The sequence below is a fragment of the Arvicanthis niloticus genome, chromosome 1, assembly GCF_011762505.2.
Source record: "Arvicanthis niloticus isolate mArvNil1 chromosome 1, mArvNil1.pat.X, whole genome shotgun sequence".
Classification (NCBI taxonomy): domain Eukaryota; kingdom Metazoa; phylum Chordata; class Mammalia; order Rodentia; family Muridae; genus Arvicanthis; species Arvicanthis niloticus.
This window is the reverse complement of record NC_047658.1, coordinates 137,462,935-137,487,716: the sequence shown is the minus strand read 5'-3', so window position 1 is coordinate 137,487,716 and position 24,782 is coordinate 137,462,935. Positions and strand designations below refer to the sequence as shown.

At 36.7% G+C, this 24,782-nt stretch overlaps 1 protein-coding gene across 3 annotated transcripts in view; it reads right to left on the bottom strand.

Annotated features, from left to right (window-relative positions):
• The window catches only part of Uhrf2 (ubiquitin like with PHD and ring finger domains 2), a 65,328-nt gene that overhangs the window by 35,637 nt on the left and 4,909 nt on the right, over positions 1-24,782 (bottom strand). For 2 of the 3 annotated variants that reach the window (XM_034502434.1, XM_034502425.1), the window contains exons 2-3: positions 20,655-20,888; positions 4,401-4,660 (exon numbers count right to left, since the gene is read on the bottom strand). In XM_034502434.1, the coding sequence (XP_034358325.1) occupies positions 4,401-4,660; positions 20,655-20,888 (494 nt within the window). Of the gene's footprint in view, positions 1-4,400; positions 4,661-20,654; positions 20,889-24,782 lie in introns of those variants that run through there. The other variant, XM_076919015.1, reaches the window with a different exon arrangement.

Genomic DNA, 24,782 nt, shown 5'->3' with positions numbered 1-24,782 from the left:
GATAATCCTTGGCTACATAGCAGTTCAAGACCAGCTTAGGATACATGAGACTGTCCTAAAAAAACGAAAGAATTTTCCAACCCCCCCTATTTCCTCAGGACTTAGGATTTTATTGTGAGGAAAGGGAGTTAACTTTCCTCACAGGTAAATTATGTATGGCCTCAAAGGGTGTTTTTAAAAATTAATTTAAATCCAAATCTCCAGATAATAAATTTCTCTCCAAATATCATGTTGATAAGATTCTAATAAAACAAGAGATACTAATCGAGAAGTAAAAAAAAAAACAACTACTTTTGTGTCAGACACTTTGTTAACCACACATACTTTATTTACATCAGCTGCCATAAGATGTAAATCATTGATAACAGCCTAACCTAGGCTGTGATACTGACAAGCTACACATTCTTCACAAGAAGCCTTCAACAATTGAGCCTATATTCATCAAGTAATTTTCAGAAGAGATATATATATTAACATCAGAAAAACCTAACATCTTAAAAACATGTCAACATTAACATTTGCATGAACATATTTTCTTTTTCTTGTGTGCACGCGCGCACGCGCGCACACACACACACACACACACACACACAAACACGCCACCTTTGAGTTTTAAAAATAGGGTCTCTCTACATAGCCTTGGCTGTCCTGGCACTTACTATATAGACAAAGCTAGTCTTGAACTCAGAGATCCACTGGCCTTCACCTCCCAAGTGCTGGGATTAAAGGCATGTGCCACCATGTATCTATAATTTTGAGAGAAGGTGTCAATGACTCCTAGTTCAAGTTTTCTTGGTTTGTTTTTAAAATCCTTCTACCTTAAAAAAAATCTTAATTCTTAATTCTGAAACATTTATTATTTTTCATATAGATTAAAAACTGTTATCTCTGCTATAAGTAGAAACGAATTGATTGATAAAAGGAATGCCTATGTATCTTAATCTGATTCTCAAGTCATTCTGTTCTCCGGTGAGTTTCCCTTTCCAGACTGAGAATTCATGTGGTCTAATAATATGTAAGATAAGACTTTTATTATAAAAATAGCTTTTCAAAGGACTAGGGGTTTACATCAGCAGTAGAGTAGTTGCTTAGTTTGCTATAGCCCTGAGTTCAAACCCCAACATCCAATTCAGGGGCATGAGGAGTCGTTCATCTGAGTACTGTAATCCTAATACTCTGCAAACTGTCTGGAGGTTCACAAATCCAGGAATTTGAAGACTCTGCCTCTTACTAACTGATTAAAATTAAAGCAACTTCTGAGTAATTCCATTCTGAAGTGCTAAGCACAGCTTATGTAAGCTATTGCACTTGTCCAATCTACACTGCAGCACTTTGATGTTAAAAGTACAATAAAAAAGCTTAATGTAATAGGTCACTGAAAAACCTGTAGTGCTTAGTATCATAAGTAGGATGATTAATAGCCTTTACAACATCCTAAGTGCTCTGAAAATAAAAATTATAGTGAAGACTAAAGTCATTTAGTGTAACTACTAATTTTACAAATTTTCTTTACAACATATCTTCTGTACGTATCCTGGTCTAGAGCTGAAAAACGACCAATGTTTATTCAATGGCCATGTCTCAAGTCAAACCATTTTTTTTCTCTATAGAGATTTGAAGTTTGGGTGCTTCTCTATGATTGTGCAGAACCTCCTAGATGAAGCTTTTACAGTAAGAGCTTATCATAATTCAAGTTCTTCAAGTTAAAGATGTAGCTCTGCATGATAGTTTTACAGTCTTACAATTTAGGTTCTACCCTGAACATGCACCTGGTCAAGTAAGTGCTGTACGACACTGGAGCTGGAAGACAATATTCCACACAGGACATCCAGTCCAGAACAAGGACAGCACCCTCTATTTGACAGCCACGTCACATTCCACTCTCTCCCTTGAATCGTGCAGTCCAGCAAAAGTGACTTATTACAGCTTGTACAGTGGCATGAGTCAGTACCCCTAGATACTTTGGAGGCTGAAAAAAAAAGAGGACACTATGAGACCAGAAATTTGGGGCTAAACTGAGCAACAAAGATTCTATCTATTTTCCTTTGCTTTATTGGCTATGTTTCGTTTATTTTAGAAATAGGATCTTGAAGCTGGGTGTGGCACATGCCTTTAATACCGCACTCGGGAGGCAGAAGCAGAATTCTACTTTAAAATTCATTCTTCTAGTGGTCACAAAGCTTTAAGAAAAATTACTACCCTCTCCATATTATGTCATGACTCATCTGACATGTTTCCACCAGCCTTCCTTCTGTTACCAAGGATTTTGTTACAGGAGCTCATCTATTTTATACAGCATATACCATATTTATATGCTGTAAAGAGAATTGTTTCTCAAAAAAGTTCAGCTATATGATTATCTTTAAGTTGGCCAGAGGTGAAGCATTTAATTCTATCAGGTAAAATGTATTGTAGATTTCTTATGTATGTTGATTTAGACCAGTGGTTCTCAACCTTCCTAACAGTTCCTCATGTTGTGGTGATCCACAACCATAAAATTACTTTTGTTGCTATTTCATAACTGTAATTTTGCTACAGTTATGATTCATAATGTAAACATTTGTATTTTCTGATGCTCTTAGGCAACCCCTGTGAAAAGACTGTTCAAGCCCAAAGGGTCACAACTCAGGTTGAGAACCACTGATTGAACTCATTTCTAGCATTGATTCTAATCAAGAAAGTTTTCAACATTAATAAAAAAAAATTCAGCTAAATAAAAAAGAAAAGTTTTGTTTTGTCTTCTAACACCAAAATAAAGTACAGACCCTATCCTTTGGGTACTGTTATTCCTAAACCACCTTCAAAAACTTCTAAAACTGTACAATTGAATAAGCACTGGCTTACTTTGTGTTTAAAGCTTCAGGTCCAATTCCTATCTGTGCTATTTTGTATCATGCTTTTTGGCAAATGATAATACTTCTTGGACAGAATGAAACCTCGGGCAGCAGTTTTCCTAGCTATTTTTCCATTTTATCAAAAGATAAACCTTGAGGATGGAAGGGTGACTCAGTGATTAAGAGAACTTCCTGCTCTTCTAGGAATCTGGGTTTGATTCCCAGCACCAACACTGCAGCTCACAACTAGCTGTCTGTAACTCCATTTCCAAGGGTACCCTCTTCTGGCCTCTGTGGGCACCAGGCACACAAGTGGTTTGCATACATATATATAGGCAAAACATCCATATACATTTTTTATTAAGATAAAACTGTTACAAGAGCTTAAACATTACTTGTTGGCAGTAGCTAAGTCTACCACTCTAGTAACTTGTCTTCATGATCTCAGCCCCAGCATTCATTAAATCCAGAGACTATCCATCAATACGTTTGACTCCTGACTCCAGACCCTCCTACACTGACACAAGTTCACCAATATTACTAGTCCTGGCCAATATCATTATGTGCATTCTCACTGTTGGTTCTATTACCAAGGACTATGATTAAAATAGAATGATTCATTTGAGGTAAGTAGAATTAGTAAGCTAGCCCAAAGCACAAAGATCAGAAAAGTAAAGATTAAAGGTATCTACTGTTCCTTCCAGACAGCCTAAAAATGAGCTTCTACCAAGTTGTTTGTTGTTGCCTTCTCCTTTAAATTTTTCTTTATTACTATGATTATTGTTATCATTATTATTTTATGTATATGGATGTTTGGCCTACATGTGCGTCTGTGCATCACATGCATTCCTGGTTCCCAGAGGCCAGAAGAGGGCACTGGAACTATAGTTACAGAAAGTTGTGACTGTGTGGGAACTAGAGCTGGGTCCTCTGGATGAGCAGTCAGTTCTCCTAACCTGAACCATCTTCCAGCCCCTCTACCAAGTTTTCTTAGTACCATCTTGTACTATACAAATGCACAGCCCGTTTTAAGATTTGAATTCAGAGCATGTGGCAAGGATGTTCTGTGTGCCAAAAACTTTTGTTCCACAATTTTTAATAACAAAGATTTAGTGCTAGAATCTAGGCTCTTAAAGCCAAGATCCCTCATAATATTTGAGAACATAACTTTATCTAGAAACAAAGACAGTGGCATGGCTGTCAATTCATATGAGATTTCTTATTTGAGGGTGATAAAGATGGAAAAGTTCTAAACTTTGTGATAATGAATAATCTTATGTTTCCTGAAATATTAAATATAACCAAAACCTAACAAATAGAAATCTGAACATCCTAAAATAGCTGACAGTAGGATGATTAAAAGCAAGCCATGTCTAAGCCAGAGATGACCGACAGGGAAAGGGCCTTTACTGTTGGGTAACAATCTCTAAACACACAGAAACAAAGACTGAACATGACCGGACCGCTAAATGATTTCTTCAAAAAGACTATTTAAAATAATCTTGAAATGCAAAGCTTCGCTTCTATACATGAAAACATTAAGTCCTCAATAATATGAGCACTTACTCATCATACTCGATATGATAAATAACGTCTTCATCAGCAGCAACTGAGTCTGAATTAGACGTAGAGGGTACATTGTCCAATTTATTTGTGTTCTCTTTGGAATTATGATTTACATTTCCATTAGTCCTTTTATAAGAATTGCCATTCTTCAGTGGAGTTTTGCCACGTGAATGTCCATCAGAAGCTCTAGTAACACTATGTATATGTGCTTCAAACCAAGCACCAAGGCCGACATCTCTGGCATCCACCAATTCATTTACCTAAAAAAAGTTTAAAATTAGTTAATGAAGCTTAATTTCATCTATTGCTTCAAAAACTTTAATATAACTCAAATTATTTGAGAGTTATTATTAAACAGTATTTGTTGCTACTCATGTTTGAAATGATTACAGATTAAATCATAACTTCTTTTAGATTGTATTGTACTATTTTAATCTTGGTATTTACTAATATAATTAAACTTCACCCCAATTTCCTTCAATGAAGTAGATGTTTTAGTTCTTCCTCACCCGTGTCTATGTTCTACTTATAAAAACAATGATTACGTATGCAGGAATCATGTTAAGAATGCTGCCATTACAAAACCAACACTGTAAATAATTGAAACAATTAGTTCTATTAATTTCTTTATAACCCTAAAAATAACTTATACAATCAGACCAACAACAACAACAAAAAGAAACGCTAGGTGAAGATAAAACTTGAAAATGAAGGAATTATTCATAAGGAACAACTGGGTTAGCGAAAGTAATGTATACAAACTGGGAAGAGTTCTGCCATGTATTATTAACTCGCTAGGGCAAATACGCTCATTTACCACTTCAAAGAACAAAAGATAAAACAAGGAGGCATAAGATACAAAACAGAAGCCCAATAATGATCCGGACCTAACCAACAACTTTTACAAGCAGAAAACAGTGATTAGACCACAGGTATATCAGAATTAAGAAACAGGCAAGTTTTTAAAAATTCTTCTAAAAAATGTGAGGACATAAGTAAGAAGAAAACAGTTTTATTTGTTTGTTTTTCCCCCGGGGAAAGAGAGAAATCTCTTGAACCTTTTTCCCCTTTCAACAAAATCTGAAATCATCAACACATGATCGATCATCTCATCAATCTAGTTTTCCCTTGAAGACAAAGATCATGTAACATACTTAATAAATATAACTCTTAACAGATGATGTTGGCTAATTTTTATTGTAAACTTGCTACAACCTTAGAGTCACCTGGGAAGAAGGAAACTCAATGCAAGAACTGCTTCAATCAGATTGGCCTGAAGAACTGTCTATGATGACTAATATAGGAGGGGCCAGCCCACTGTGGGAGTCACTATCCTTAGGCAGGTAGGTCCTGAATACATAAGAAACTTCAACATCTCAAAGACACTTGCTCAACTATGTTTGTAGCAGCTTTATTCCTAAGAGCTAGAAACTGGAAACAACCTAGATGTCCCTCAACTGAAGAATGGGTAAGAAAATGTGGTACATCTACACAGTAAAATACTATTTAGCTATCAAAAAACAAGACAACATGAATTTTGCTGGCAAATGGACGGAACTTGAGAATATCATCCTGAGTAAAGTAGTAACCCAGTTGCAAAAGGAAACGTGTGGTATGTACTCACTTACCAGTGGATATTAACCATAAAATACAGGTACCATGTTACATTCCACACACCCAAAGAAGCTAAACAAGAGGGAAGGCCCAAGCGAGGAAACTTGAATCTCACTTAGAAGGGGGAATAAAATAGTCCTAAGAGGCAGATGGAGGAAGGAAACTAGGAGGGAGGGGCATGGGTAGGGGGATGAGGAGTTCAGAATCAGGTGTGGGGAAGAACAAGAGAGATGGATAGATGGCCATGAAAATGAATGGAAGTCTGCAACTGATAGGGGTAGGGGGGGGGGGCATCTCCAGGAGGAGACAGAGACCTGGGATAAGGGAGGTGGCCAATAATCAATGGGAGTGACCTTAACTGTGACTCACTACATTGGGGATATGGAACCTGAAGAGGCTACCTCCTGTAGCCAGGCAAGAGCCCCAGTGGAGTGATAGAGACACCAACCCACTCATAAAACTTTCAACCTCAAATTTATCCTATCTACAAGAAATGCAGGCATGGGGGATGGAGCAAAGACAGAGGGAATGGCTAACTAATAACCGGCCCAACTTGAGACCCATCCTATGAGCAAGTACCAATCCCTACTATGCTTACAGACAGGAGCATGTTGTCTTCTGAGAGGCTCTACCCAGCAGCTGACATGGACAGATACAGACACCCACAGCCAAATGGTGAATGGAGCTTGAGGGAGGAAGGATTGCGGTCCAGAAGGAGATAGGAACTCCACAGGAAGACTACAGAGTTAACTAACCTGGACCTTTGGGCTTCTCAGAGTTGAACCACCAACCTAAGAACATACACTGGCTGGACCTAGGCCTCCCTGTAAGGTATGTACTGCTTATATGTAGTAGATGTGCAGCTTGACCTTCATGTGGGTTCTGAACAACTCGAACGGGGGCTATCCCAAAAGCTGTTGCCTGTATGTGAGTTCTTGTAGCTGGGCTGCCTTGTCTGGCCTCAGTGGGAGAGGAAGCGCCTGGCCTCACAGAGATTTGAAGTGCCAGGGTGGGAGGGGATACCTAAGTGGACTCCTACCCGTTCAGGAAAAGGGGAGGGACTGTGGGAGTGGGTGAATAGGAAGGGGCAGTGAACAAAGTGTAAAGTGAATATATAAAATTTAAGAAAATAAAGCTAAGAAAGAAAGACAGAAAGAAGGAAGGAAGAAAGAAGGAAAGCAAGCATGCTAGAGATGAGTCTAAGCAGCCTTTTCCCACAGTTCCTGCTTGAGTTCTTGCCCCACCTTTCCTCAGTAGGGTACTGTGACCTGGAAGTGTGGGCCAAGTCAGCTATTTCCTCTCCAAGTTGCTCTGATCAGAGTGTTTTTTATCACAGCAACAGAAAGCAAACTAGAACACAGATGGTATAGCATGAAAATATGTTCTAAAACACTTATATCCACACGTGCCAGATAATATGCAATGTTCTTTACTTAGGTTTGCCTAATCACAATGAGCCTATTAATTACTTCTTTATGAAGAAACAAAGGCACTGTTAGCTTGTTGTAGGCAAAAGCTAATTAAGATGTAAATCCAGAGAGCTGAAAGCATTTTGACTCTGAAAAACTGTGGGTTTTGCCATTATACTAAGAAGCTTATTAAATCTGACAAGATAGGTAAATATAAACTTAAAGTAAGCGATAAACTCAGAAATATATTTTAAGGGTTTTTTTTTTTTAAGTTTCAAATCACCAAAATAACACAGTAAGGAGAAAGCACAAATAAGTCAAAACCATTAACTTTCATCTTGGTGCAACATTCAACCAAAAGCAGTATGCAAAGTGAATTCTATAGCAATGAAATAGCTTGAAAGATATGCTTTAAAACAACACAACAAAGCATTTAGAAGAGGAGAAACAGAAGGATGGGAAGAAGGGAGAAAGAAAGACAACGACTACTTCTACTACTAATAAAATAATGGTCAAATATGTTAGGTACAACAAAGAATCATAAATGAACACACTATCTACTAAATAAATTGATTTATGTATTAAATGAATACAGGCTTATTTCTTCCACTATAATAACTGATAAATTTAAAGACAATCTCCTGTAAGCAAAAAAGTAAAACAAAAATAATCAATGCTAAAGATAAGAATAAACTTAAGTTACTATTTACTCACAGAATGCCAAAACATAGTATTTCATTTAGTATTTCACCTGTATCATTGTAACAGGGAATGTAATATATGGTTGATATTAAAACAACAGCAGTAGAAAACACACCTTTAGCCTGAAGTGTGCGGAGGGCGGGTATAATCTGTAATCCCAGGACTCTGGAAGCTCAGGCTAAAGAATCACAAATTCAAAGCCAGCCTAGGCTATGAAGGAACAGCACAGCAGCCTGTCTCAAAAACAAAAAGTTAAAAAAAAAAATCCCTACCCAAATATAAATATAAATATAAATATAAATTCTACTACGGATCAGTAAACAGTCAAAATGAAATGCTGAAATTTGCAAGATGCCAGCATGTAGAGCTACTATTTAGATTAACCTAAAATAAAATTTATTAGTTCATAAAAGTAGGGATTGTCATTTGAGTATAGTGAATCTAAAACTCAAGTTTTATTATCCTATTGTTTTATTTGCATACCATTTACAATAATGCAAACAGAAAGGTGGCTGGTGGTGCTTCTAAACTCTAAATACATTATAAAATATACAGATATGTAGTGATAATTTTTAAGTTTTTGTTTCTTTAAAAAATATAGAAATACTGTAAGAATATGTTTTCGTTTTAATCTGAAGTGTGGAACATGGGCTGCTTTAGACTGTCCACGGCAGCTATGATTTGCCTCATGCTCTAGGAGGGGCATGGTTTTGCCAGCTGCTGATACTGTTCTGCAATTCTTTGACATTAGGTATTCTGGAGACTTTTCAGAAGGAATATAAATGCTAGGCCCATGAAAGATTTTGGGGTTATTGGTTGCTGTTTGTTAAGTAGTCTTGCGCAAAGAAGAAACAAGTAGAAAGAGATATCCTGAGAGCAAAGATCAAACTTGGTCTGAGACCTCAATGCCCTTACTCAGTAAGTAGCAAGTAGTCTATCAATAACATCCTCCTTTTTCCGACTGCTGACTTTATACAGGGATATCTTTTCTTTCCCCTCTATACTTTTTTCCCTCTTATCTGGTGTCAGGAGGTTGAAAGGGTAGAAAAAGGGTGGAAGAAAGAATATCCCACAAAGTAGTAAAACTGTGGCTACATGAACATACTAAAGACATATTTAAATAGGTTAAACTGCATGTAAGAGATGAAGCTCTTTTGTAGAGCCTGGGTTTTGATGGCAGCTCAGAACAAAAAATACCATACCATAAAATTAATATAAAAACAGGATACTGCCATGGTACCCTTCTAAGTAACTTATGAGGAATTAAGAACAGAAAGAATTAGTCAGATGAGTGGACATCTGGCAGCATGTTCTTGTAACACCAGCCCAAGAGAGGCTAAGATAGAACAATCATAAGAATTTGATGGCAGTGTGAGTTACACAGTAAGACCCTTTTTCAAAAAAGTCATTGTGAAGTTATAGCATTGACAAAAAGAAAATAATGTATGATTGGAAGTGTTCAAATTATACATATCCACATGATTTTAATTTATAGAATTAAAATGCAAAAAGGAGATGTTAATGTTATTTAAAGAAAAATTCAATTCACATAGCAAAGCAATAGGTTTGGTCAAGAGGCAGAAGAGCTAGGTCGTGGTGATGCATGCCTTTAATTCCAGCACTCAAGAGGGAGAGGCAGGTGGGTCTCTGAGCTTGAGGTCAGCCTGGTCCACAAAGTAAGTTCCAAAACAGCCAGGGCTACACAGAGAAAAACAAAACAAACAAACAAACAAACAAAAAGAGACAGAAGAAACTAGGGGAAATCATAGCCCAAGAGCCATTATTCTGTCTTCCCTAGGAAGGCAAAGCAGGACAGGACAGGGCAGACAATCTAATATTAGCCAGTGTGAATGTGTCACAATGGACTTTAGGCTACTGGGGAAGTCTCTAGTTTGACATGACATCCTTGCCACGGATGATCAGAAGAATACTGTCTTAGTGTGTGAGACAGAGATAAGAGATATGACTAGGGTATGGATTCGGAATTGATCTGTTGTATATTAAAGACATGTTCTCTGACAGCGTATTATTTCTAGAAATTCACAAAACAAGAACAACAAAAGAGGAATCCACTAGTCTTAGGAAAGGCAGTCTAGTCTCTCCTCGAAAACAAGGTTTCTTTACAGATGTCAAAAATCAAAGAATATACATACTTCATAAATTTTTTAAAAAATATATAAATTTGTATATAAAAATAAACAGCATGGTTTGGGGCTAGATTTTGTGATGGAGTAGATAAGTCACATGAACCTGTAATTAAATCTGACCTTATTTTTTATTTAACAACAAAATAGCTATAAGCAAGTATAGTAGTATATACTTGTAATCTTATGAGGTTTAAAAAAAGCACATATGTTCATTTGTACCTTGCAAGACAAAGACTTAAAAGGCTTAATTAGAACAAACAAAAAAACCCTTACAGTTTGTTCATCTAACCAAAGCTAGTATGAGTATGTACGTTAATAAGAGTATAATAAAGGGATCACAAATAAACTGTCTTTTGAAAGGAAATATACAAAAGTTACATGTAAACTCAGCAGTGGTGGTGTATGCTTATAAAACAAGTACTCTCAATACTGAGTGACAAAATGTGCAAGGCACCTTAGTTACATATTGAGTTTTTGTCTTAAAAAGTAGAAAATAAGTAAGCACATATATGTACATATACATACATATAGTCACATATAGAGAAGGTCATGCACATTTAGAAAGGTATAAAAACTGAAGCAGGAGAAACAAGATAACTAAAACTTAGACAATATCAAATAGCAAATACTAGAGGGACTATTGTTTATCAAGCATGTTCTGGATCCATCTCGCTCCAATACTAGGTATTGAACATATGGCCTCACATATTCTAGGCAACTACTGACTGCTGAACTACAAAATTAACATTCTTTTTAAACTTTTTATTTTAAGACAAGACCTCACTATGTGCCCAGGTCCTGAATTTCCAATTTCCCAGCCTCAGCCCTGAGTACCTGAGGTTACAGATTGAAACTACCAGGCCTTACTCTTTGTTTTCTTATCTTTTTTGTCTTTGAGAGTATCGGTGGGTAACACAACTCTCTATGTAGTCCAGGCTGCCTGAAACTTGTGATGGAAAATTCAGACAGGCCTTGAATTTGCATTCCTCCTGCCTTTGCCTCCAAGTAGATTGGATCATCAAACAAGCTTCTAAACATGTCCTTTGTTCTGTGGAAAACACAGCTCTGTGGATAATTCAGCATGCAAACTTTTCAAATATATAATCTTAAACAAGTTATCTTGTCTCAGCCTCAAACTTTTACGGTTTTAAAACATACCTACCAATATGATTGAGTAAATCCAACCTAGTAAGCGTGTAATGTGCACAAACTGAAAACTTTGTCTTTTCACTAAACATCAGTGAAAAGCATCACCAAGCATATCTAATGCTGACTCACTTCATGCAGCAATCTTATTTTTCACTGTCTGCTTAGTAAATATTAGCAGGTTTTGATTATGTAATCACTTCTTTTAATAATTATAATACAAAATTATTTCCATTTTTCCAAAAAAGTAAAGATATGAAACATATCTATCCTCAGAAGACATATAGTAAAGGACTAGAGAAATGGCTCAGTGAGCCAGCATGAGGACCTGAGCTCGAATATCAAGAACCCACATAAAACTGGTCACAGTAGCACAGGTCTGTAATCCCAGTGCACCTATGATAACAGGGGAAACGGAGGAGACAAGGGAACTCCTAGAAGCTTGTAAGCCAGCCAGCTTGGGTATACAACAGCAAACAATAAGACTGTCTTAAACAAGACAGAAAAGAAAGACCAACACCCGAAGGTGTGCTCTGGCCTCCACACATGCACACAGGTATATGAACATACATGTACATATATACCTGCCATCCTGTATAACACAAAAACACATATAGCTAAAATATCAAGTGAAACTCGGAACACAGGTTTCTCCAACTCTAAACATGACTCATTCTATTTTGTTATTTCACTGTAAACACAAATTTTAAAAATGCAATATGCTTCCGTTTACATAAAACTCAGAAACAGCTAAATTTGGATTGCATAAACAGATTACATGTTAGTAAGTTGTTAAAAATTGTATAAAGATGGCCAACCAAAGACTGGTCCAACTTAAGACCCATCCATGGTCAAGAACCAATCGCTGACACTATTAATAATATTCTGTTATGCTTGCAGACAGGAGCCTAGCACAACTATCCTCTGAGAGGCTCTACCCAACAGCCAATAGAAACAGACGCAGAGACCCACAGCCAAACATCAGACATAGTTAGGAAGTCTTTTGAAGGAGTTGGGAGAAGGACTGAAGGACCTGAAGAGGACAGGGACTCCACAAGAAGACCAACAGAGTCAACTAACCTGGATCTCTGGGGGCTCCCCAGAGACTGAATCACCAACCAAAGAGCAACTATGGCCTGGACTTAGGTCCCTCGCACATATGTAGCAGATGTGCGACTTAAGTTTTCCATGCAGGTCCCCCAACAACTGGAGTAGGGACTGTCTCTAACTCTGTTCCCTGCCTATAGATCCTGTTCCCTAACTGAAGCACTCTGTCCGGCCTCTAAGGGAGAGAATGTTTCTAGTCCTGCAGTGACTTGATGTGCCAAGGTGGGGTGATATGGGGGCGGGGGAGCTCTTCCTTCTCAGAGGAAGAGGAGAGGGGAATCTGGGGGAGGGGCTGTGATCAGGATGTAAAGTCAAATAAATAAATGAAAAAATTGTATAAAGAGCACAGAAAAGATTACTAGAGATGTTTAGGTAATAGTTTCAAGTAAAGAATATGAAGTTAAGGAAATGACTCAGCAGCTGAAAGCACTTACTGTTCTTCCCAAGGACACAAGCTATCTCACTTCAAACACAAGCATACAAATGCATATACATGTATATGTAAAATCAGGAAGAGCAACAGGGAGAATTCCTGGGGGTTTGCTATTCTGTTTGAAAATTTGGTGCTTAGAAATATTTACTTTGTAGCATTTCATTAAGCTGTTTTCTTCATGTCATTATTAAGCTATATTGTACTGAAGACAAAGGAGACAGAACATACTAAAATATCAACACTTTACATGGGTTACTGATCATTTCTTTTTCTTGTATTCCCCAGTAAACATACAATGCATACAGAAAAATTAGCTGCTACATATTCAGCTAAATTTAAATGCTTAGCATTTTAAACACATCATTTGAATTGGATGGCAACTATTTAAAAGATAAAAACATACTTGAATCACAGAAAGTTTCCTTATTCACAAACTAAAATGAATTAATCAACTCTAGTGGTCTGAATATGTTTGGCCCAGAGAGTGGCACTATTTGAAGGTGTCGCCTTAGAGTATGTGTGTTACTGTGGGTGTAGGCTTTAAGACCCTCTTCCTAGCTGCCTGGAAGCCAGTTTTTTCCTATTTGCCTTTGGATGAAGATGTAGAACTCTCAGCTCCTGCACCATGCCTGCCTGGATGCTGCCATGTTCCCACCTTGATGATAATGGCCTGAACCTCCAAATCTGTAAGCCAGCCCCAAATGAATGTTGTTTTTATGTTGCCTTGGTCATGGTGTCTGTTCACAGCAGAAACCCAAACTAAAGCACTGATTTAGGTATCAAAAGTTCACATTTCAGAAAATAAATTTACTTCATAATTTAGTTTCAGTAATTCACTATATTTACAATGAACAATGGGAATGGACAAACCTGGCTACTGCTCAAAGACCTCCAGGCTCTTCAAATAGGATTGGTAATAACTGCAACTTTATACCAGCTTTAAAATTAGTTTAAAAATTCACCTGCTTTTTTGCTGTCCAAACAATATTTTAGTCAAAAAGAAAGGGGGGGGGGGGACGACAGAGATGTGTTTCTGAGCCACAAAGCAGTAGATCAAGTCCTAAAATCCACAAGGTCTTAGGTTACATTCCTAATACTGTCACCTTCTCCCCCACCGCCCCCCCCAAACAAACCCTTACAAAACAAAATGACAGATTCCTCCAAAACTCAAAATAAAGGGAAAATTCTAAAGTGTGTGTGTGTGTTTGTGTTTGAAGGCAGGGTCTCATTACATAACCCTTGCTATCCAGAAACTTGTTATGTAGACTAGGCTGACTTTAAACTTACAGAGATCTACCTGCCTCTGCTGCTGCCTCTCTATTCTCCCTGTCTCTGGGATTAAAAGTGTAGACTACCATGCCCAGATGTTTTACAGTTTTTAAAAACAAAATTTTTACATGCTAATTAGTCAAAACTTCATTACATGAAAGAGGAAATTCAGAAATAAAGACAATAGTTTTTGTTTATTTTCATATGTATGAATGGTTTGCCTGTTTGTTTTTGTGTGCACCATGTACACAAAGTTCTCACTAAGGCCAAAAGAGGGCATCAAACTCCTGGAATTGGAGCCACCATGTGGAAGCGAGGAACCAAACCCAGGTCTTCTGAAAAAACAGCAAGCACTCTTACCTGCTAAGCCATCCCTCAAACTCAAAACTAGTAGCATTTAAAAGTATTTTGAGTTTACCTTCAAAATTACCACAAGTTCTAATGAGGCAGGAAAGAATATCATGTTTACTTCTCTGTCCCTAATATTAATACGTAAGTGAATGTGCACTAAATATACAATGATACATGGAATGAACTAACTATCCAGAAAAAAAGCACTTCTAAAGTATTAGATAAAATCTCAAAAATTCAGTAAGAGTAACTTCATTTTAAACTGAAAATGGAAACAAGCCCATGATAGCCTCTGCAGCAAATAAAGTTAATTAAATACACTTTTAAAAATTACAATGTGAATAACACAGTAGATTCTTTAGAGTTAAGTGTCAGGTCCACAATATTCCTAATTGAAAAAACAGAATAAATTCCATTGCAAGTTTACAACTAACAAACAATTTAACTAGAATTTGACGGTGAAGTCTTTTTTATACCAAATGGCCAGACCATTTAGTGGCAAATTTAAGAAAGTTAGCATCTGTATTATATATTAACATGAAATATATAAACTATTAAACAAAGCCAGTCAAGGTAATACAAGGCACCTGTAACTCCAGAACTTGAATGTGCTAAAACAAAAGGATGACAAGTCAGACTAAATATAGACAATAGTTAGACTAAATATGTGAGACTAAATAGTTAGACTAAATATGACAATATAGACTAAATAGTGAAGCCTGTATCTCTAAACAAACTAGTTGACAGCTAGCTATAACATGGTAAAGAAGAAGAGACCCCTGCCAAAAAAAACTAGTTTTCTGTGAAGTTCTTCTAGGATAGCTTGGAAAAGAGAAATAGAAGTTTGCTATTCTTTTATGAAAATGAGTTATTTCTTCATTGCCTTCAACCGTAGCAGCAGCCTCTGACCAAGTATGACAATGCACATCTGTAACACAAGCATTTGGGAGGGAGAGGCAGGAGGATCTGGACTCAAGGCCAGCCTCAACTACAACCTGTTTCAACACAAATAGAAAAACAAATAAACAAAAAAGCCTACAGGGTCTCTTTCTCCCACCCCTCAAAAAACCAGTAAGAAAGGAGAAGGTTTGGCAGTTAAGAGCACTCCTGCTCTTGCAGAGGACCGTGCTTTGGTTCCTAATATACACAGGACGGCTTAACACAGTTTGTAACTCAAGTGCCAGGGTTTCTGATGCTCTCCTCTGGCCTTGTGGGACACTGCATGCCCACGGTATGCAGGCATTTGTAACTAAACAATGCTTGGGGTAGGGTAACAACAGGTAGATCTTGTATGCTTGCAGTTAGCAACCCTACTCAATCACTGGGCTCTAGGCTAAGTGAGAGATTCTGTCCTGAATAAGGTTGAAAGTAAATGAAAAACATACTGCTTCTGGCCTCAATACACAAATGCACATATATACAGGCATGACCACAAAATTTCACACACACACTCTGAGGAGGAAGAGGAGGAGGAGGAGAAGGAGGGAGTGGAGGGAGGGAGGGAGAGAGAGAATGAGAACACAGACCTAGGGCACAGGCTGTTGTTTCTAATATCATTCTCTAATCAAATAAACCAGTATGGGGTTGGAGATATGGCTCAGTTAGCAAAGTGCCAGCCATATAAGCATGAAGACCTGAGTTCAGATCCCCAGTACCCATTATAGTTGTCAGACATAAATATTCATTAAACATTGTCAAAGACATAAACTAATGGAGAGAGCTGTGTCCATGAATTTAAAAGGAGGAGGAAGAGGAGGAGGAAGAGGAGGAGGAGGAGAGAAAAGAGAGAAGAGAAACCAGTGTCCCATGGAGAATGACTCATTACAGACTGGAGTAGGAAATAAGCAAGGTGACTTTGAAACATCTTAAAATACCAGAAAACTGAAAGAAACGGCACAATAATAGTATAGTAAGAAAACACAGGGCCATGTTTTGTTTTGTTTAAAAACAAAAAAAAAGCTTCCATTGGCCAAGTCTAGAACAATCTTAAGTATCAGTACATAAATAACTGAATATATAAACAGGTGAGAAAAGACAAATGTCCCATGTTTAAGGGTTTTTTTTTTATATATATTCTGTCCTTGAATGGAATCAAATACACAATTTCTACTATCTTCAACACAGGCTATACATAGTGACTTCTCAAAGAGCAGAGGATGGAAAAAGAAAAGACAAAAAAATTAACAGTGGAACAACGTGAGGAACAGTACGCCTTGGCCAGGTGATAAAGGTTCACTAACAGTATCAGCAAAATTAAACTCCTGATGCAAAATACAAGTTATATTTAATAGCATGTTTACAATGCCAGCCCTTAATGAGATATGAAAGTACCATTTTTCATCTCTGTAGTCTGTCTCAAAACAAATTTAGTCCATCGATAAGAAAAGCAAGAGATAAAACCTGAAGGAGACAAAACTATAAAAAATGCTTAACCAGGCCTTACAGCTTTCAAAGTTTAAAAAAAAGAAAAAAAAAAAAAAAGGAGGAGGAAGAGGAAGAAGACGAGGAGGAGAAGGAATCCTAGCAGGACATGGTGGTACATGGCAAGTTCAGGTCAGCAAAGGCTACAGAGATAAACAGTCTCAAATTAATATGTAAATACATAAATACAGGAGATGTGATGCCACATTTGTGTTTGTGTGTGTTCATTCATATTCTGGAATGGGAAAAATAGAAATTAAAATATTAAGTAAAACCTAAAGAAATGTAGTTCATTTATTATAACAAATGTGCCATACTGTAAGACATTAATCGGAGATTGAGTATGGTACATCAAAACGGCCTGTACACTCTTTGTAATTTTACTATAATCTTTAAAACTTTAGGGATTGGAGATTTTAAATCAGGAAGTCACTTGGGGTATATGATATACATATATAATATATATTATATATAATAGAGATATATAAATAAATAATATATACCAGATTCGTATTTCCCACCTTACTCTGGCCTCTCTCTTAACACAAGTGAAGAAATTCCTTTCCCACAGCAATGACACTCTGTCAAGGTGCATGGAGCCAAACAAACATAGACTGAACTGCCTGAAACTGTAGGTTAAAGTAAATCCTTTCTCTTTTACATTGTTTGTTAGGCATTGGGCCAAAGCAATAAAACATAACTAATACCTGTTCTAAAATAAGTCTACTTTAAAAGTAACAACATGAAAAAATTTCAGAGCATCATCTTACTGTTGTAGCTTGAGTATGGTTTGCCCCTCCAAAGCTGGTATTAGAGTTCAATCCTCACTAAGGTGAAATATGAAGAATGTAGAAACTCAAGCATGGTGTGTCTGTTGTCTAAGCTATTCCAGCTGATACACAAAAGGATTAATTGAGCCCAGGAGGTCCAGGACAGTTTGGGCAGCATAGCAAGACTCATCTCTCACTAATAATTGTGGCTGCTTAATTTATAAAAGCAAGAAAGACCACATATAAACTGTCTTTTTGTGTTGCATGAAACCACTAGCAAGAAAGACATTACTAGATGTAACTCGTTAACCTTTGGCCACAGCCATAAGCCAAAATAAGCCTCTCTACACATTACCTGTTCTGCATTACTATATTATTAGCAAAGAAAACAAACTAAGATAGATGTCTACAAGAGATGAAATGAAAGGGTAGTTTAGACAAAATTGCAAGCTGGCTTTTAGCTCTTTGAATACAACTGAGGTAGTTTTTTTGAAATTCCCATAAACTAAACAACTCATTTGTTTGCCACTATAACTGTAGCAACTGAATAGCAAATTTATACTGTATGCTCTAAGAGAAATATTTGTTAAAGACAACACAAGGAAGGGAGGGTAGAAGAAGGGAGAAAAGATAATACAGAGCACTATTTTCCCTTACTAATAAAGTATAGGAAGAAATCTATTAGTATTACAATATTAGCTTTGGAAATGACTACCTTATTGGTAGTTCATGCTTAAAACATTTATTTTCTCCAGCTTTAATAAACAGTAACTTCGGTCTCATGTTGATTTTGTTTTCCTGTTTCATTATGGTATCCAGCACTTCTAGAATGTCAAGTAACAGCAGTACTGGTTAGCTTTCCTTTCTGTGCTTTCTCTATACCCCCATGAGCCTGTCTCATGTAGCCCAGAAAGACCTTAGACTTCCTGCATCCACCTCCCATGTGTGGGACTACAGGTATACACTACCAGGCCAGCCCAATACTGGCTTTCTGACTGGCTGTTTCTAACTTTCCCCCATCATTGAAAATGATGCTAAGTATGGCTTAAGACATTCATCTAGTTTATTTATTCAAAATCATGAACAGACTCAAATTTGTATTTAGATGTAGAAAATATTTTACATATTGGCTAAACTTTCTTTAGTTTATTATAATACTGAATTTATGCTAAAAACATTTTCTAATAGTTAACTATCTCCACTTTCTGACAATCCATATTTTGTCAAGATATCACTTAATACATAATCATAATTCTTGTTAAATATAACTTGTGTTTCAAATAGTATTAGGATACCAAATTGTTTCTGGTTATGTTTTAGTAATAGTGTTTCACTTCATTTAAAGAGCAGGAAAGAGCTTCCTTCTTTCCTTATGCTGTGGGTCAATTCATGCATCATCAGAATTATCTACTCCTTAAATGTCTGAAACAATTTACCAGGACAGCTACCTGGTACACAAGCCTCATACTTCTTGGTAGTAAATCTCTTCACTAATTTCTTGATTACTTCTATTCTTATGAATGTTTGCATTTTTCCCATTGATTATTTTTCCCATAAATTATCTCTGCTTGTGTTTTCTTACTTTGTTTCACTGACTAATTTCTTATTTTGAAAATGCTAAGTCTTGGTACCCATTTACCCACAAGAAACTAAGTCAGAAGGATGAGAAAGGATAAAACAAAACTATCCTTCCATTTACTAACAGAATTCGAAAAACTCTGGATACAAGTAAGTAAGGCAACTGAACTTTTATGTATCAGTAAATAATGACCATTTAAATAGCATCAAAAATATAGTTGTCAGACATAAATATTCATTAAATATTGTCAAAGACATAAACTAATGGAGAGAGCAGTGTCCATGAATTTAAAAGCCATAAACACATTAATTCTATAAACTGATCTCTAGAGACAATCCTCATTAAAATATCAGTAGTCATTTGTAGTTTTATACAAGACAATTCTAACAATTTTTATTGCAAGTATATAAAAAGCCATAAAGCAAAAAACAAAAACAAAAAAAAACAGGAGTTAACTTTGGGATATGGGAGAAGGGAAGTATTAAAAAAAACTCTGTAGAGCTACAGTGCTTAAAACAGTGTGGGCACAGAGATAGACAAACAGACCTGTGAAACCACATAAAACCTTCACAGCATAATTTTTCATGAACAATCACTACCTTTTTTTTTTTTTTTTTAAAGAAATTTCTAAAATTCTAGAATATGTGTACCAGGGTATACACTGGCTAGCCAGTATTGTTAAAACTGAAGGTAAAACACTGTTCAAGTATCTAATAAATACAGACTATATATATGATAGCATGTCAATAAAGTAGAATGAAATAATGTGAAGGAATAAAATACAACTATATACACCAGAAACATCAACGTTGGGGAAAAGCAGAACTTCATTATGAAGAGATCTAGCTATATATAAAACAATGTATTGTTTAGACAAATATACATAAAAAGTAAGAAAAAACTTGCATTACAAAGTCACTGTAAGTAATTTCCCTGGGGTTGGGGAAGGCAAGCAATACCCTTAAAAAGTGCTAGCAAGCATCATTCCACTTCCTCACCTGGGTGGAATTTACACAAATATCTTTGTTTTATTATTCTTTGAACTGAACATACGCAATTTACATTTTTCTACCACAACAATTTTTTTTGCTGGTAGCACTGAGGATCAAGCCAAGAGTCTCATATTTATAAGAAAAGCACTCACCAGCTATCTCCAGCCTCAGGGTAAATTTTCAAAGACTACTTCTGACAGAATATGAACAGCTGCAATGTTTACTTAGTGGAAATCAATGCTTGCTTACTCACAGCATGCCAAAGAGAACAGACATTAGTATTCTCACAACTAGGAAGTCTGAAGACAACATACCTTATATAGTCCAAAGCCAGGGTCAATAAGACAAGTGCGAGCTGATGTAGATGGCTGACTGGAAGATCCCCCTCTTGCTGTTTTCTTTACTTTAGGCGGATTACTGGAAGAGGGTTTGACTTGAACATCATTCTGCTTAGATGTGCTAGGAAGACTGGAGTCTGGACGAACTAGCAGCTGAACTATGTCATTCAGTCCAACGTCGTAGTCAAATAAAGTATATCCATTTTCCAACTACGAAATAAAAAATAGAAAGTCTATTGAAGTACTTATCTCAAAACTTGTATTTTGACATGTTTAGTTTATCCAAATATCCTAGATACACTATTAAAATGGACAACATTACAACTTAATGATCTTGAAATGGTTCTACATGTTTTATGGCTTAAAATCAGCCTCCTTTCTGGACCCCAATAAATACTTAAGAAGCACTCCAAACTAACTAAGGTAACACTACTTGCTATTAAAACAAAAACCATATCACAGATGCTGCAATATCATGCTACCCACCCCCACCCCAAAATAACCCCCTCCAAACTATATCTGATCTCTCATCATTTTCTGTTACTGTTTCCTAGTCTTTCAAGAGCCTCTCTCTATATAGCCCAGGCTAGCCTCAAACCCACAATACTGTCTAAATTCACAAGTATGGGGAGATAAATTTTGAAAGCAAGGAGCTTTTATTAACTTTTTTACAACCCATATGTAATAATGGTCATCATTCATTTTATCTTTCTGAAGCACTATTAATAATTCTTTTGAAGTAAAGTAAGATTTTGAAAAACAATTCAGAAATATACTACATTTCTCTAAGGTTCTCTAATTTTACCCATCTCAAATATTAGCAAGCGCTGTCACAAGATCATCTAGGATAAATAGCACATCAACTATCTTGCAATAGGACTAATTAATCTGTGCTTACCACCACCACTACTCCCACCTCCCAAAAGACACAATCAGGTACACTGGAAGTCCTACTCCATAGTAGCTCAAAGGGCTGAGGGTGTAGCTCAGGAGTACAGACCCTACCTGATAAATGATAAAGACCCAGGGATTCCATTTCTAACACCAAGGGAATGGGGTTCCTCAGGACCTAATTTTATCTAGAAATAGGGTCTTGAGATTTAATCCAAGACTTACTGTTATGAATTAACTTGGGTCCTCTAAATACTCACATGCTCACGTCCTAACCTCTAATGCCACAGAATATGCTCCAGTTTGGACACAGGGTCTTTAAACAAGTAACAAATTTAAAATGAGTTCATTAGGTGAACCTCTAATCCAGTCTGATTGGTGTCTTGATAAAAACAAATGTGAACAGAGACAGAAAGGACAGAACAACAGGAAGAGACACACAGAAGAGAAAGTCATGTAATTGGAGCCAAAACAACTTCAAGCTAATAAATACCCATAAACAGAAGCCTTGAGACAGTTCCCCTAAAGCTAGCTATCAGAGAGCATGTTCCTACCTGATGACACCTTGAATTCTAACCTTTATAACTGCTATAAATTTCTGTGGTTGTAAACCATCTTGGTACTGTTACAGCAGTCCTAGGAAACCGATCTTCTATTTTGTTACATTATAATCTTCTATTACATTAACAGTTGACTACTTCACTGGTAACAGTAACAAGAAAATTCAACTCCTTAAAGATCTTCAGAAATACTAGTTTAAGCATTGCATTCACCATTCTTGTATCTAATAGCCATCACTATTCACAACTGTGTGACACAGTAACATAGTTAAGAACTCAACCACAGGGAAAGAAAAAAGAAAAACATCTGTCCTTTAATAATAAACTCACTAGAGACCTATTACGTGGGCTCAAGACCATAACTAGCACAATTCCACAGATTATAAAAATTCGTGTTTGTTAAATAGAACAAGGGATCAAAAATTTTATAAGCTTTCCAGTAAAGGAATTGAGGAGTTAAATTAGATACTATCCACTGTAGAGTAAATCTTTACATATTGTGTAGAGGTATCGCCTGTCAATAAAAAGCCTATGGCCAATGAGCCTTGAGGCAGGATTACAAGGTGGGACATTCAGTAGAGAGACAGGATTCTGAAAAATCATCAGGCATGAGAGATTTGCCGCCAAAAACAGAAAAGGTAACATGAAAAACAGGAGAGGTAATCAACTACGTGGTAAGACTTAGAATAGAATAAACAGATATTAAGTATGAGCTAGTCAGGGAATAAGCCAAAGCTTTTGGCTTAGGCTCTTACTCATAAAATATTAAGCCTCAGAGTTGTTATTTCTGGGAACAAAGAGGCCAGGCCCTCAGTTACATCTCACTGCTTAGTTAACATATTTAACCTGAGGGGCTCAAAGTAGCTTGCAGGCAGTCCTGGGTCCAATCCTCAACAACAGACACACCGTATTCAGTACCCCAAGGCAGTAAGCAAATAAACCTTCATGTAAATAGGAATGTTAATATATTAAAAACATAAACAACAGCCCAACCACAAACCCTTTAACAACAATGATAGACTGCCTGCAAAATATGCTAGGGCAGTGGTGGCACAAAGCTCCTGGGAATAACCAAACAACACCTATTTTAACTTAAGGCCTACTCCATAATATAGAACCAATAACCACCACTGCTTGGGTGACCAAGAACCAAAGACTAATAGCCCAGAGACCTAGGGTAAAGTCAAATAATTCTGGTCTAAAATAAGGGGGGAAATGTAGTGTAGATATACTAATTATATTCTTCAATAATCATCGATCAGTACCTTGTTTAATTATCTCAAGAGAAGTCTCCTCCTGTAGCAAATGGAACAAATACAGTCCCACAGACAGACATTATTCAGGGTAAGAAATCTTGGAACACCCAGCCCTAAATGGGATGTCTCCACCAAATCCCTCCCCTCAGCATCAAGGAACCCTGTGGAAAAGAAGGTGGGGAAAGAAGGCAGAAAGGGTACTTTAGAGCCACTGGGGGAGGGAGGACACCAAGGAAACAAAGCCCTCTAAATCGAAGAGATCAAAGCTCGTAAGAACACAGTCTGAAGCACCATACACAGGGCCTGCAGCAGGCTCTACCTATCTATGCTGGCTTCCAGTTTAGTGTCGTTATAGGATTCCTGAGTGTAGGAATGGGTGATCTCTTAACTCCTGCCACCTCTCCCTTCTGTTAGTCTGTCTTGTCTGACTTAGATGTGATAGTTTTTGCTTTATCTTGTCTATATTTTATTTTGTTGTTAGTTTTTTTTAAATCAATGAATGAATGAAAACCCAGCCATTAGGGTAAAGGTTAACAACTCAACTGTCAACTATAACTGCTGTGAGAGGGAAAATCCGTTTTCTCCAAGACAGCAACACTGGGTGTATCAGCACTCCAGGGCAGGCCTCACTCACATTCAGAAGTGGCTAAACAACATAAAATGGGCTTAACAGCATTTTTATGTGCTTTTGTTTTCTTTTTTTATGTTTTTCCTTGTTTTACGTAGTTTTTTTTTTTCTTTTTGGGTGTGGTTTTGTTTTCTTGATTGTGAAGGGTTTGCTGTTAATGTTAGGTCTTTGTGAAAGACCGTAAAAGTTGGGTGGGTAAGGAGGGGGACAAAATCTGGAAGGATTTGGAGGAAAAAATGAGTATTATCAAAATATATTTAAATTTTAAAAACTTTTTCAAATAAAGGATGCAGGACTTTGAGATGGTTAGAGAACAACGGTTTGGCTGCCAAGCTGGGGACCTGAGTTTCGTCCCTAGGATCCACTAGTGAAATAACTCCTGGAAGTAGTTCTCTGACCTCCAAACATGTTACAGCATATAAAATAAAACAAATAAATGTAAAAATAATTAAAACAGCAAGAAGGTATCTTTTAGTCTTAAACCTTCTCTAAGAAGGAAGGAAAGTACTCAACGAATAAAATGTGCATTTATACCTTTACTTTGACATTCTACAACAGCTGAAAAAAAACCTAATTCTGAAAAAGCCTCAACATTGTAATGAATATTATGACAATTACTTTAAAATTTAAGTGTTTAAAGTAGAAAATCAAAACTAAAATAGCATAAAATATCCAAATATGCTAGTAATCCATTCCCCAAAATAAAGACAGACAAGTCATAAAAGTAAAATTAATATTATGGCAAATACAGATAAACCTTTGACTCAGC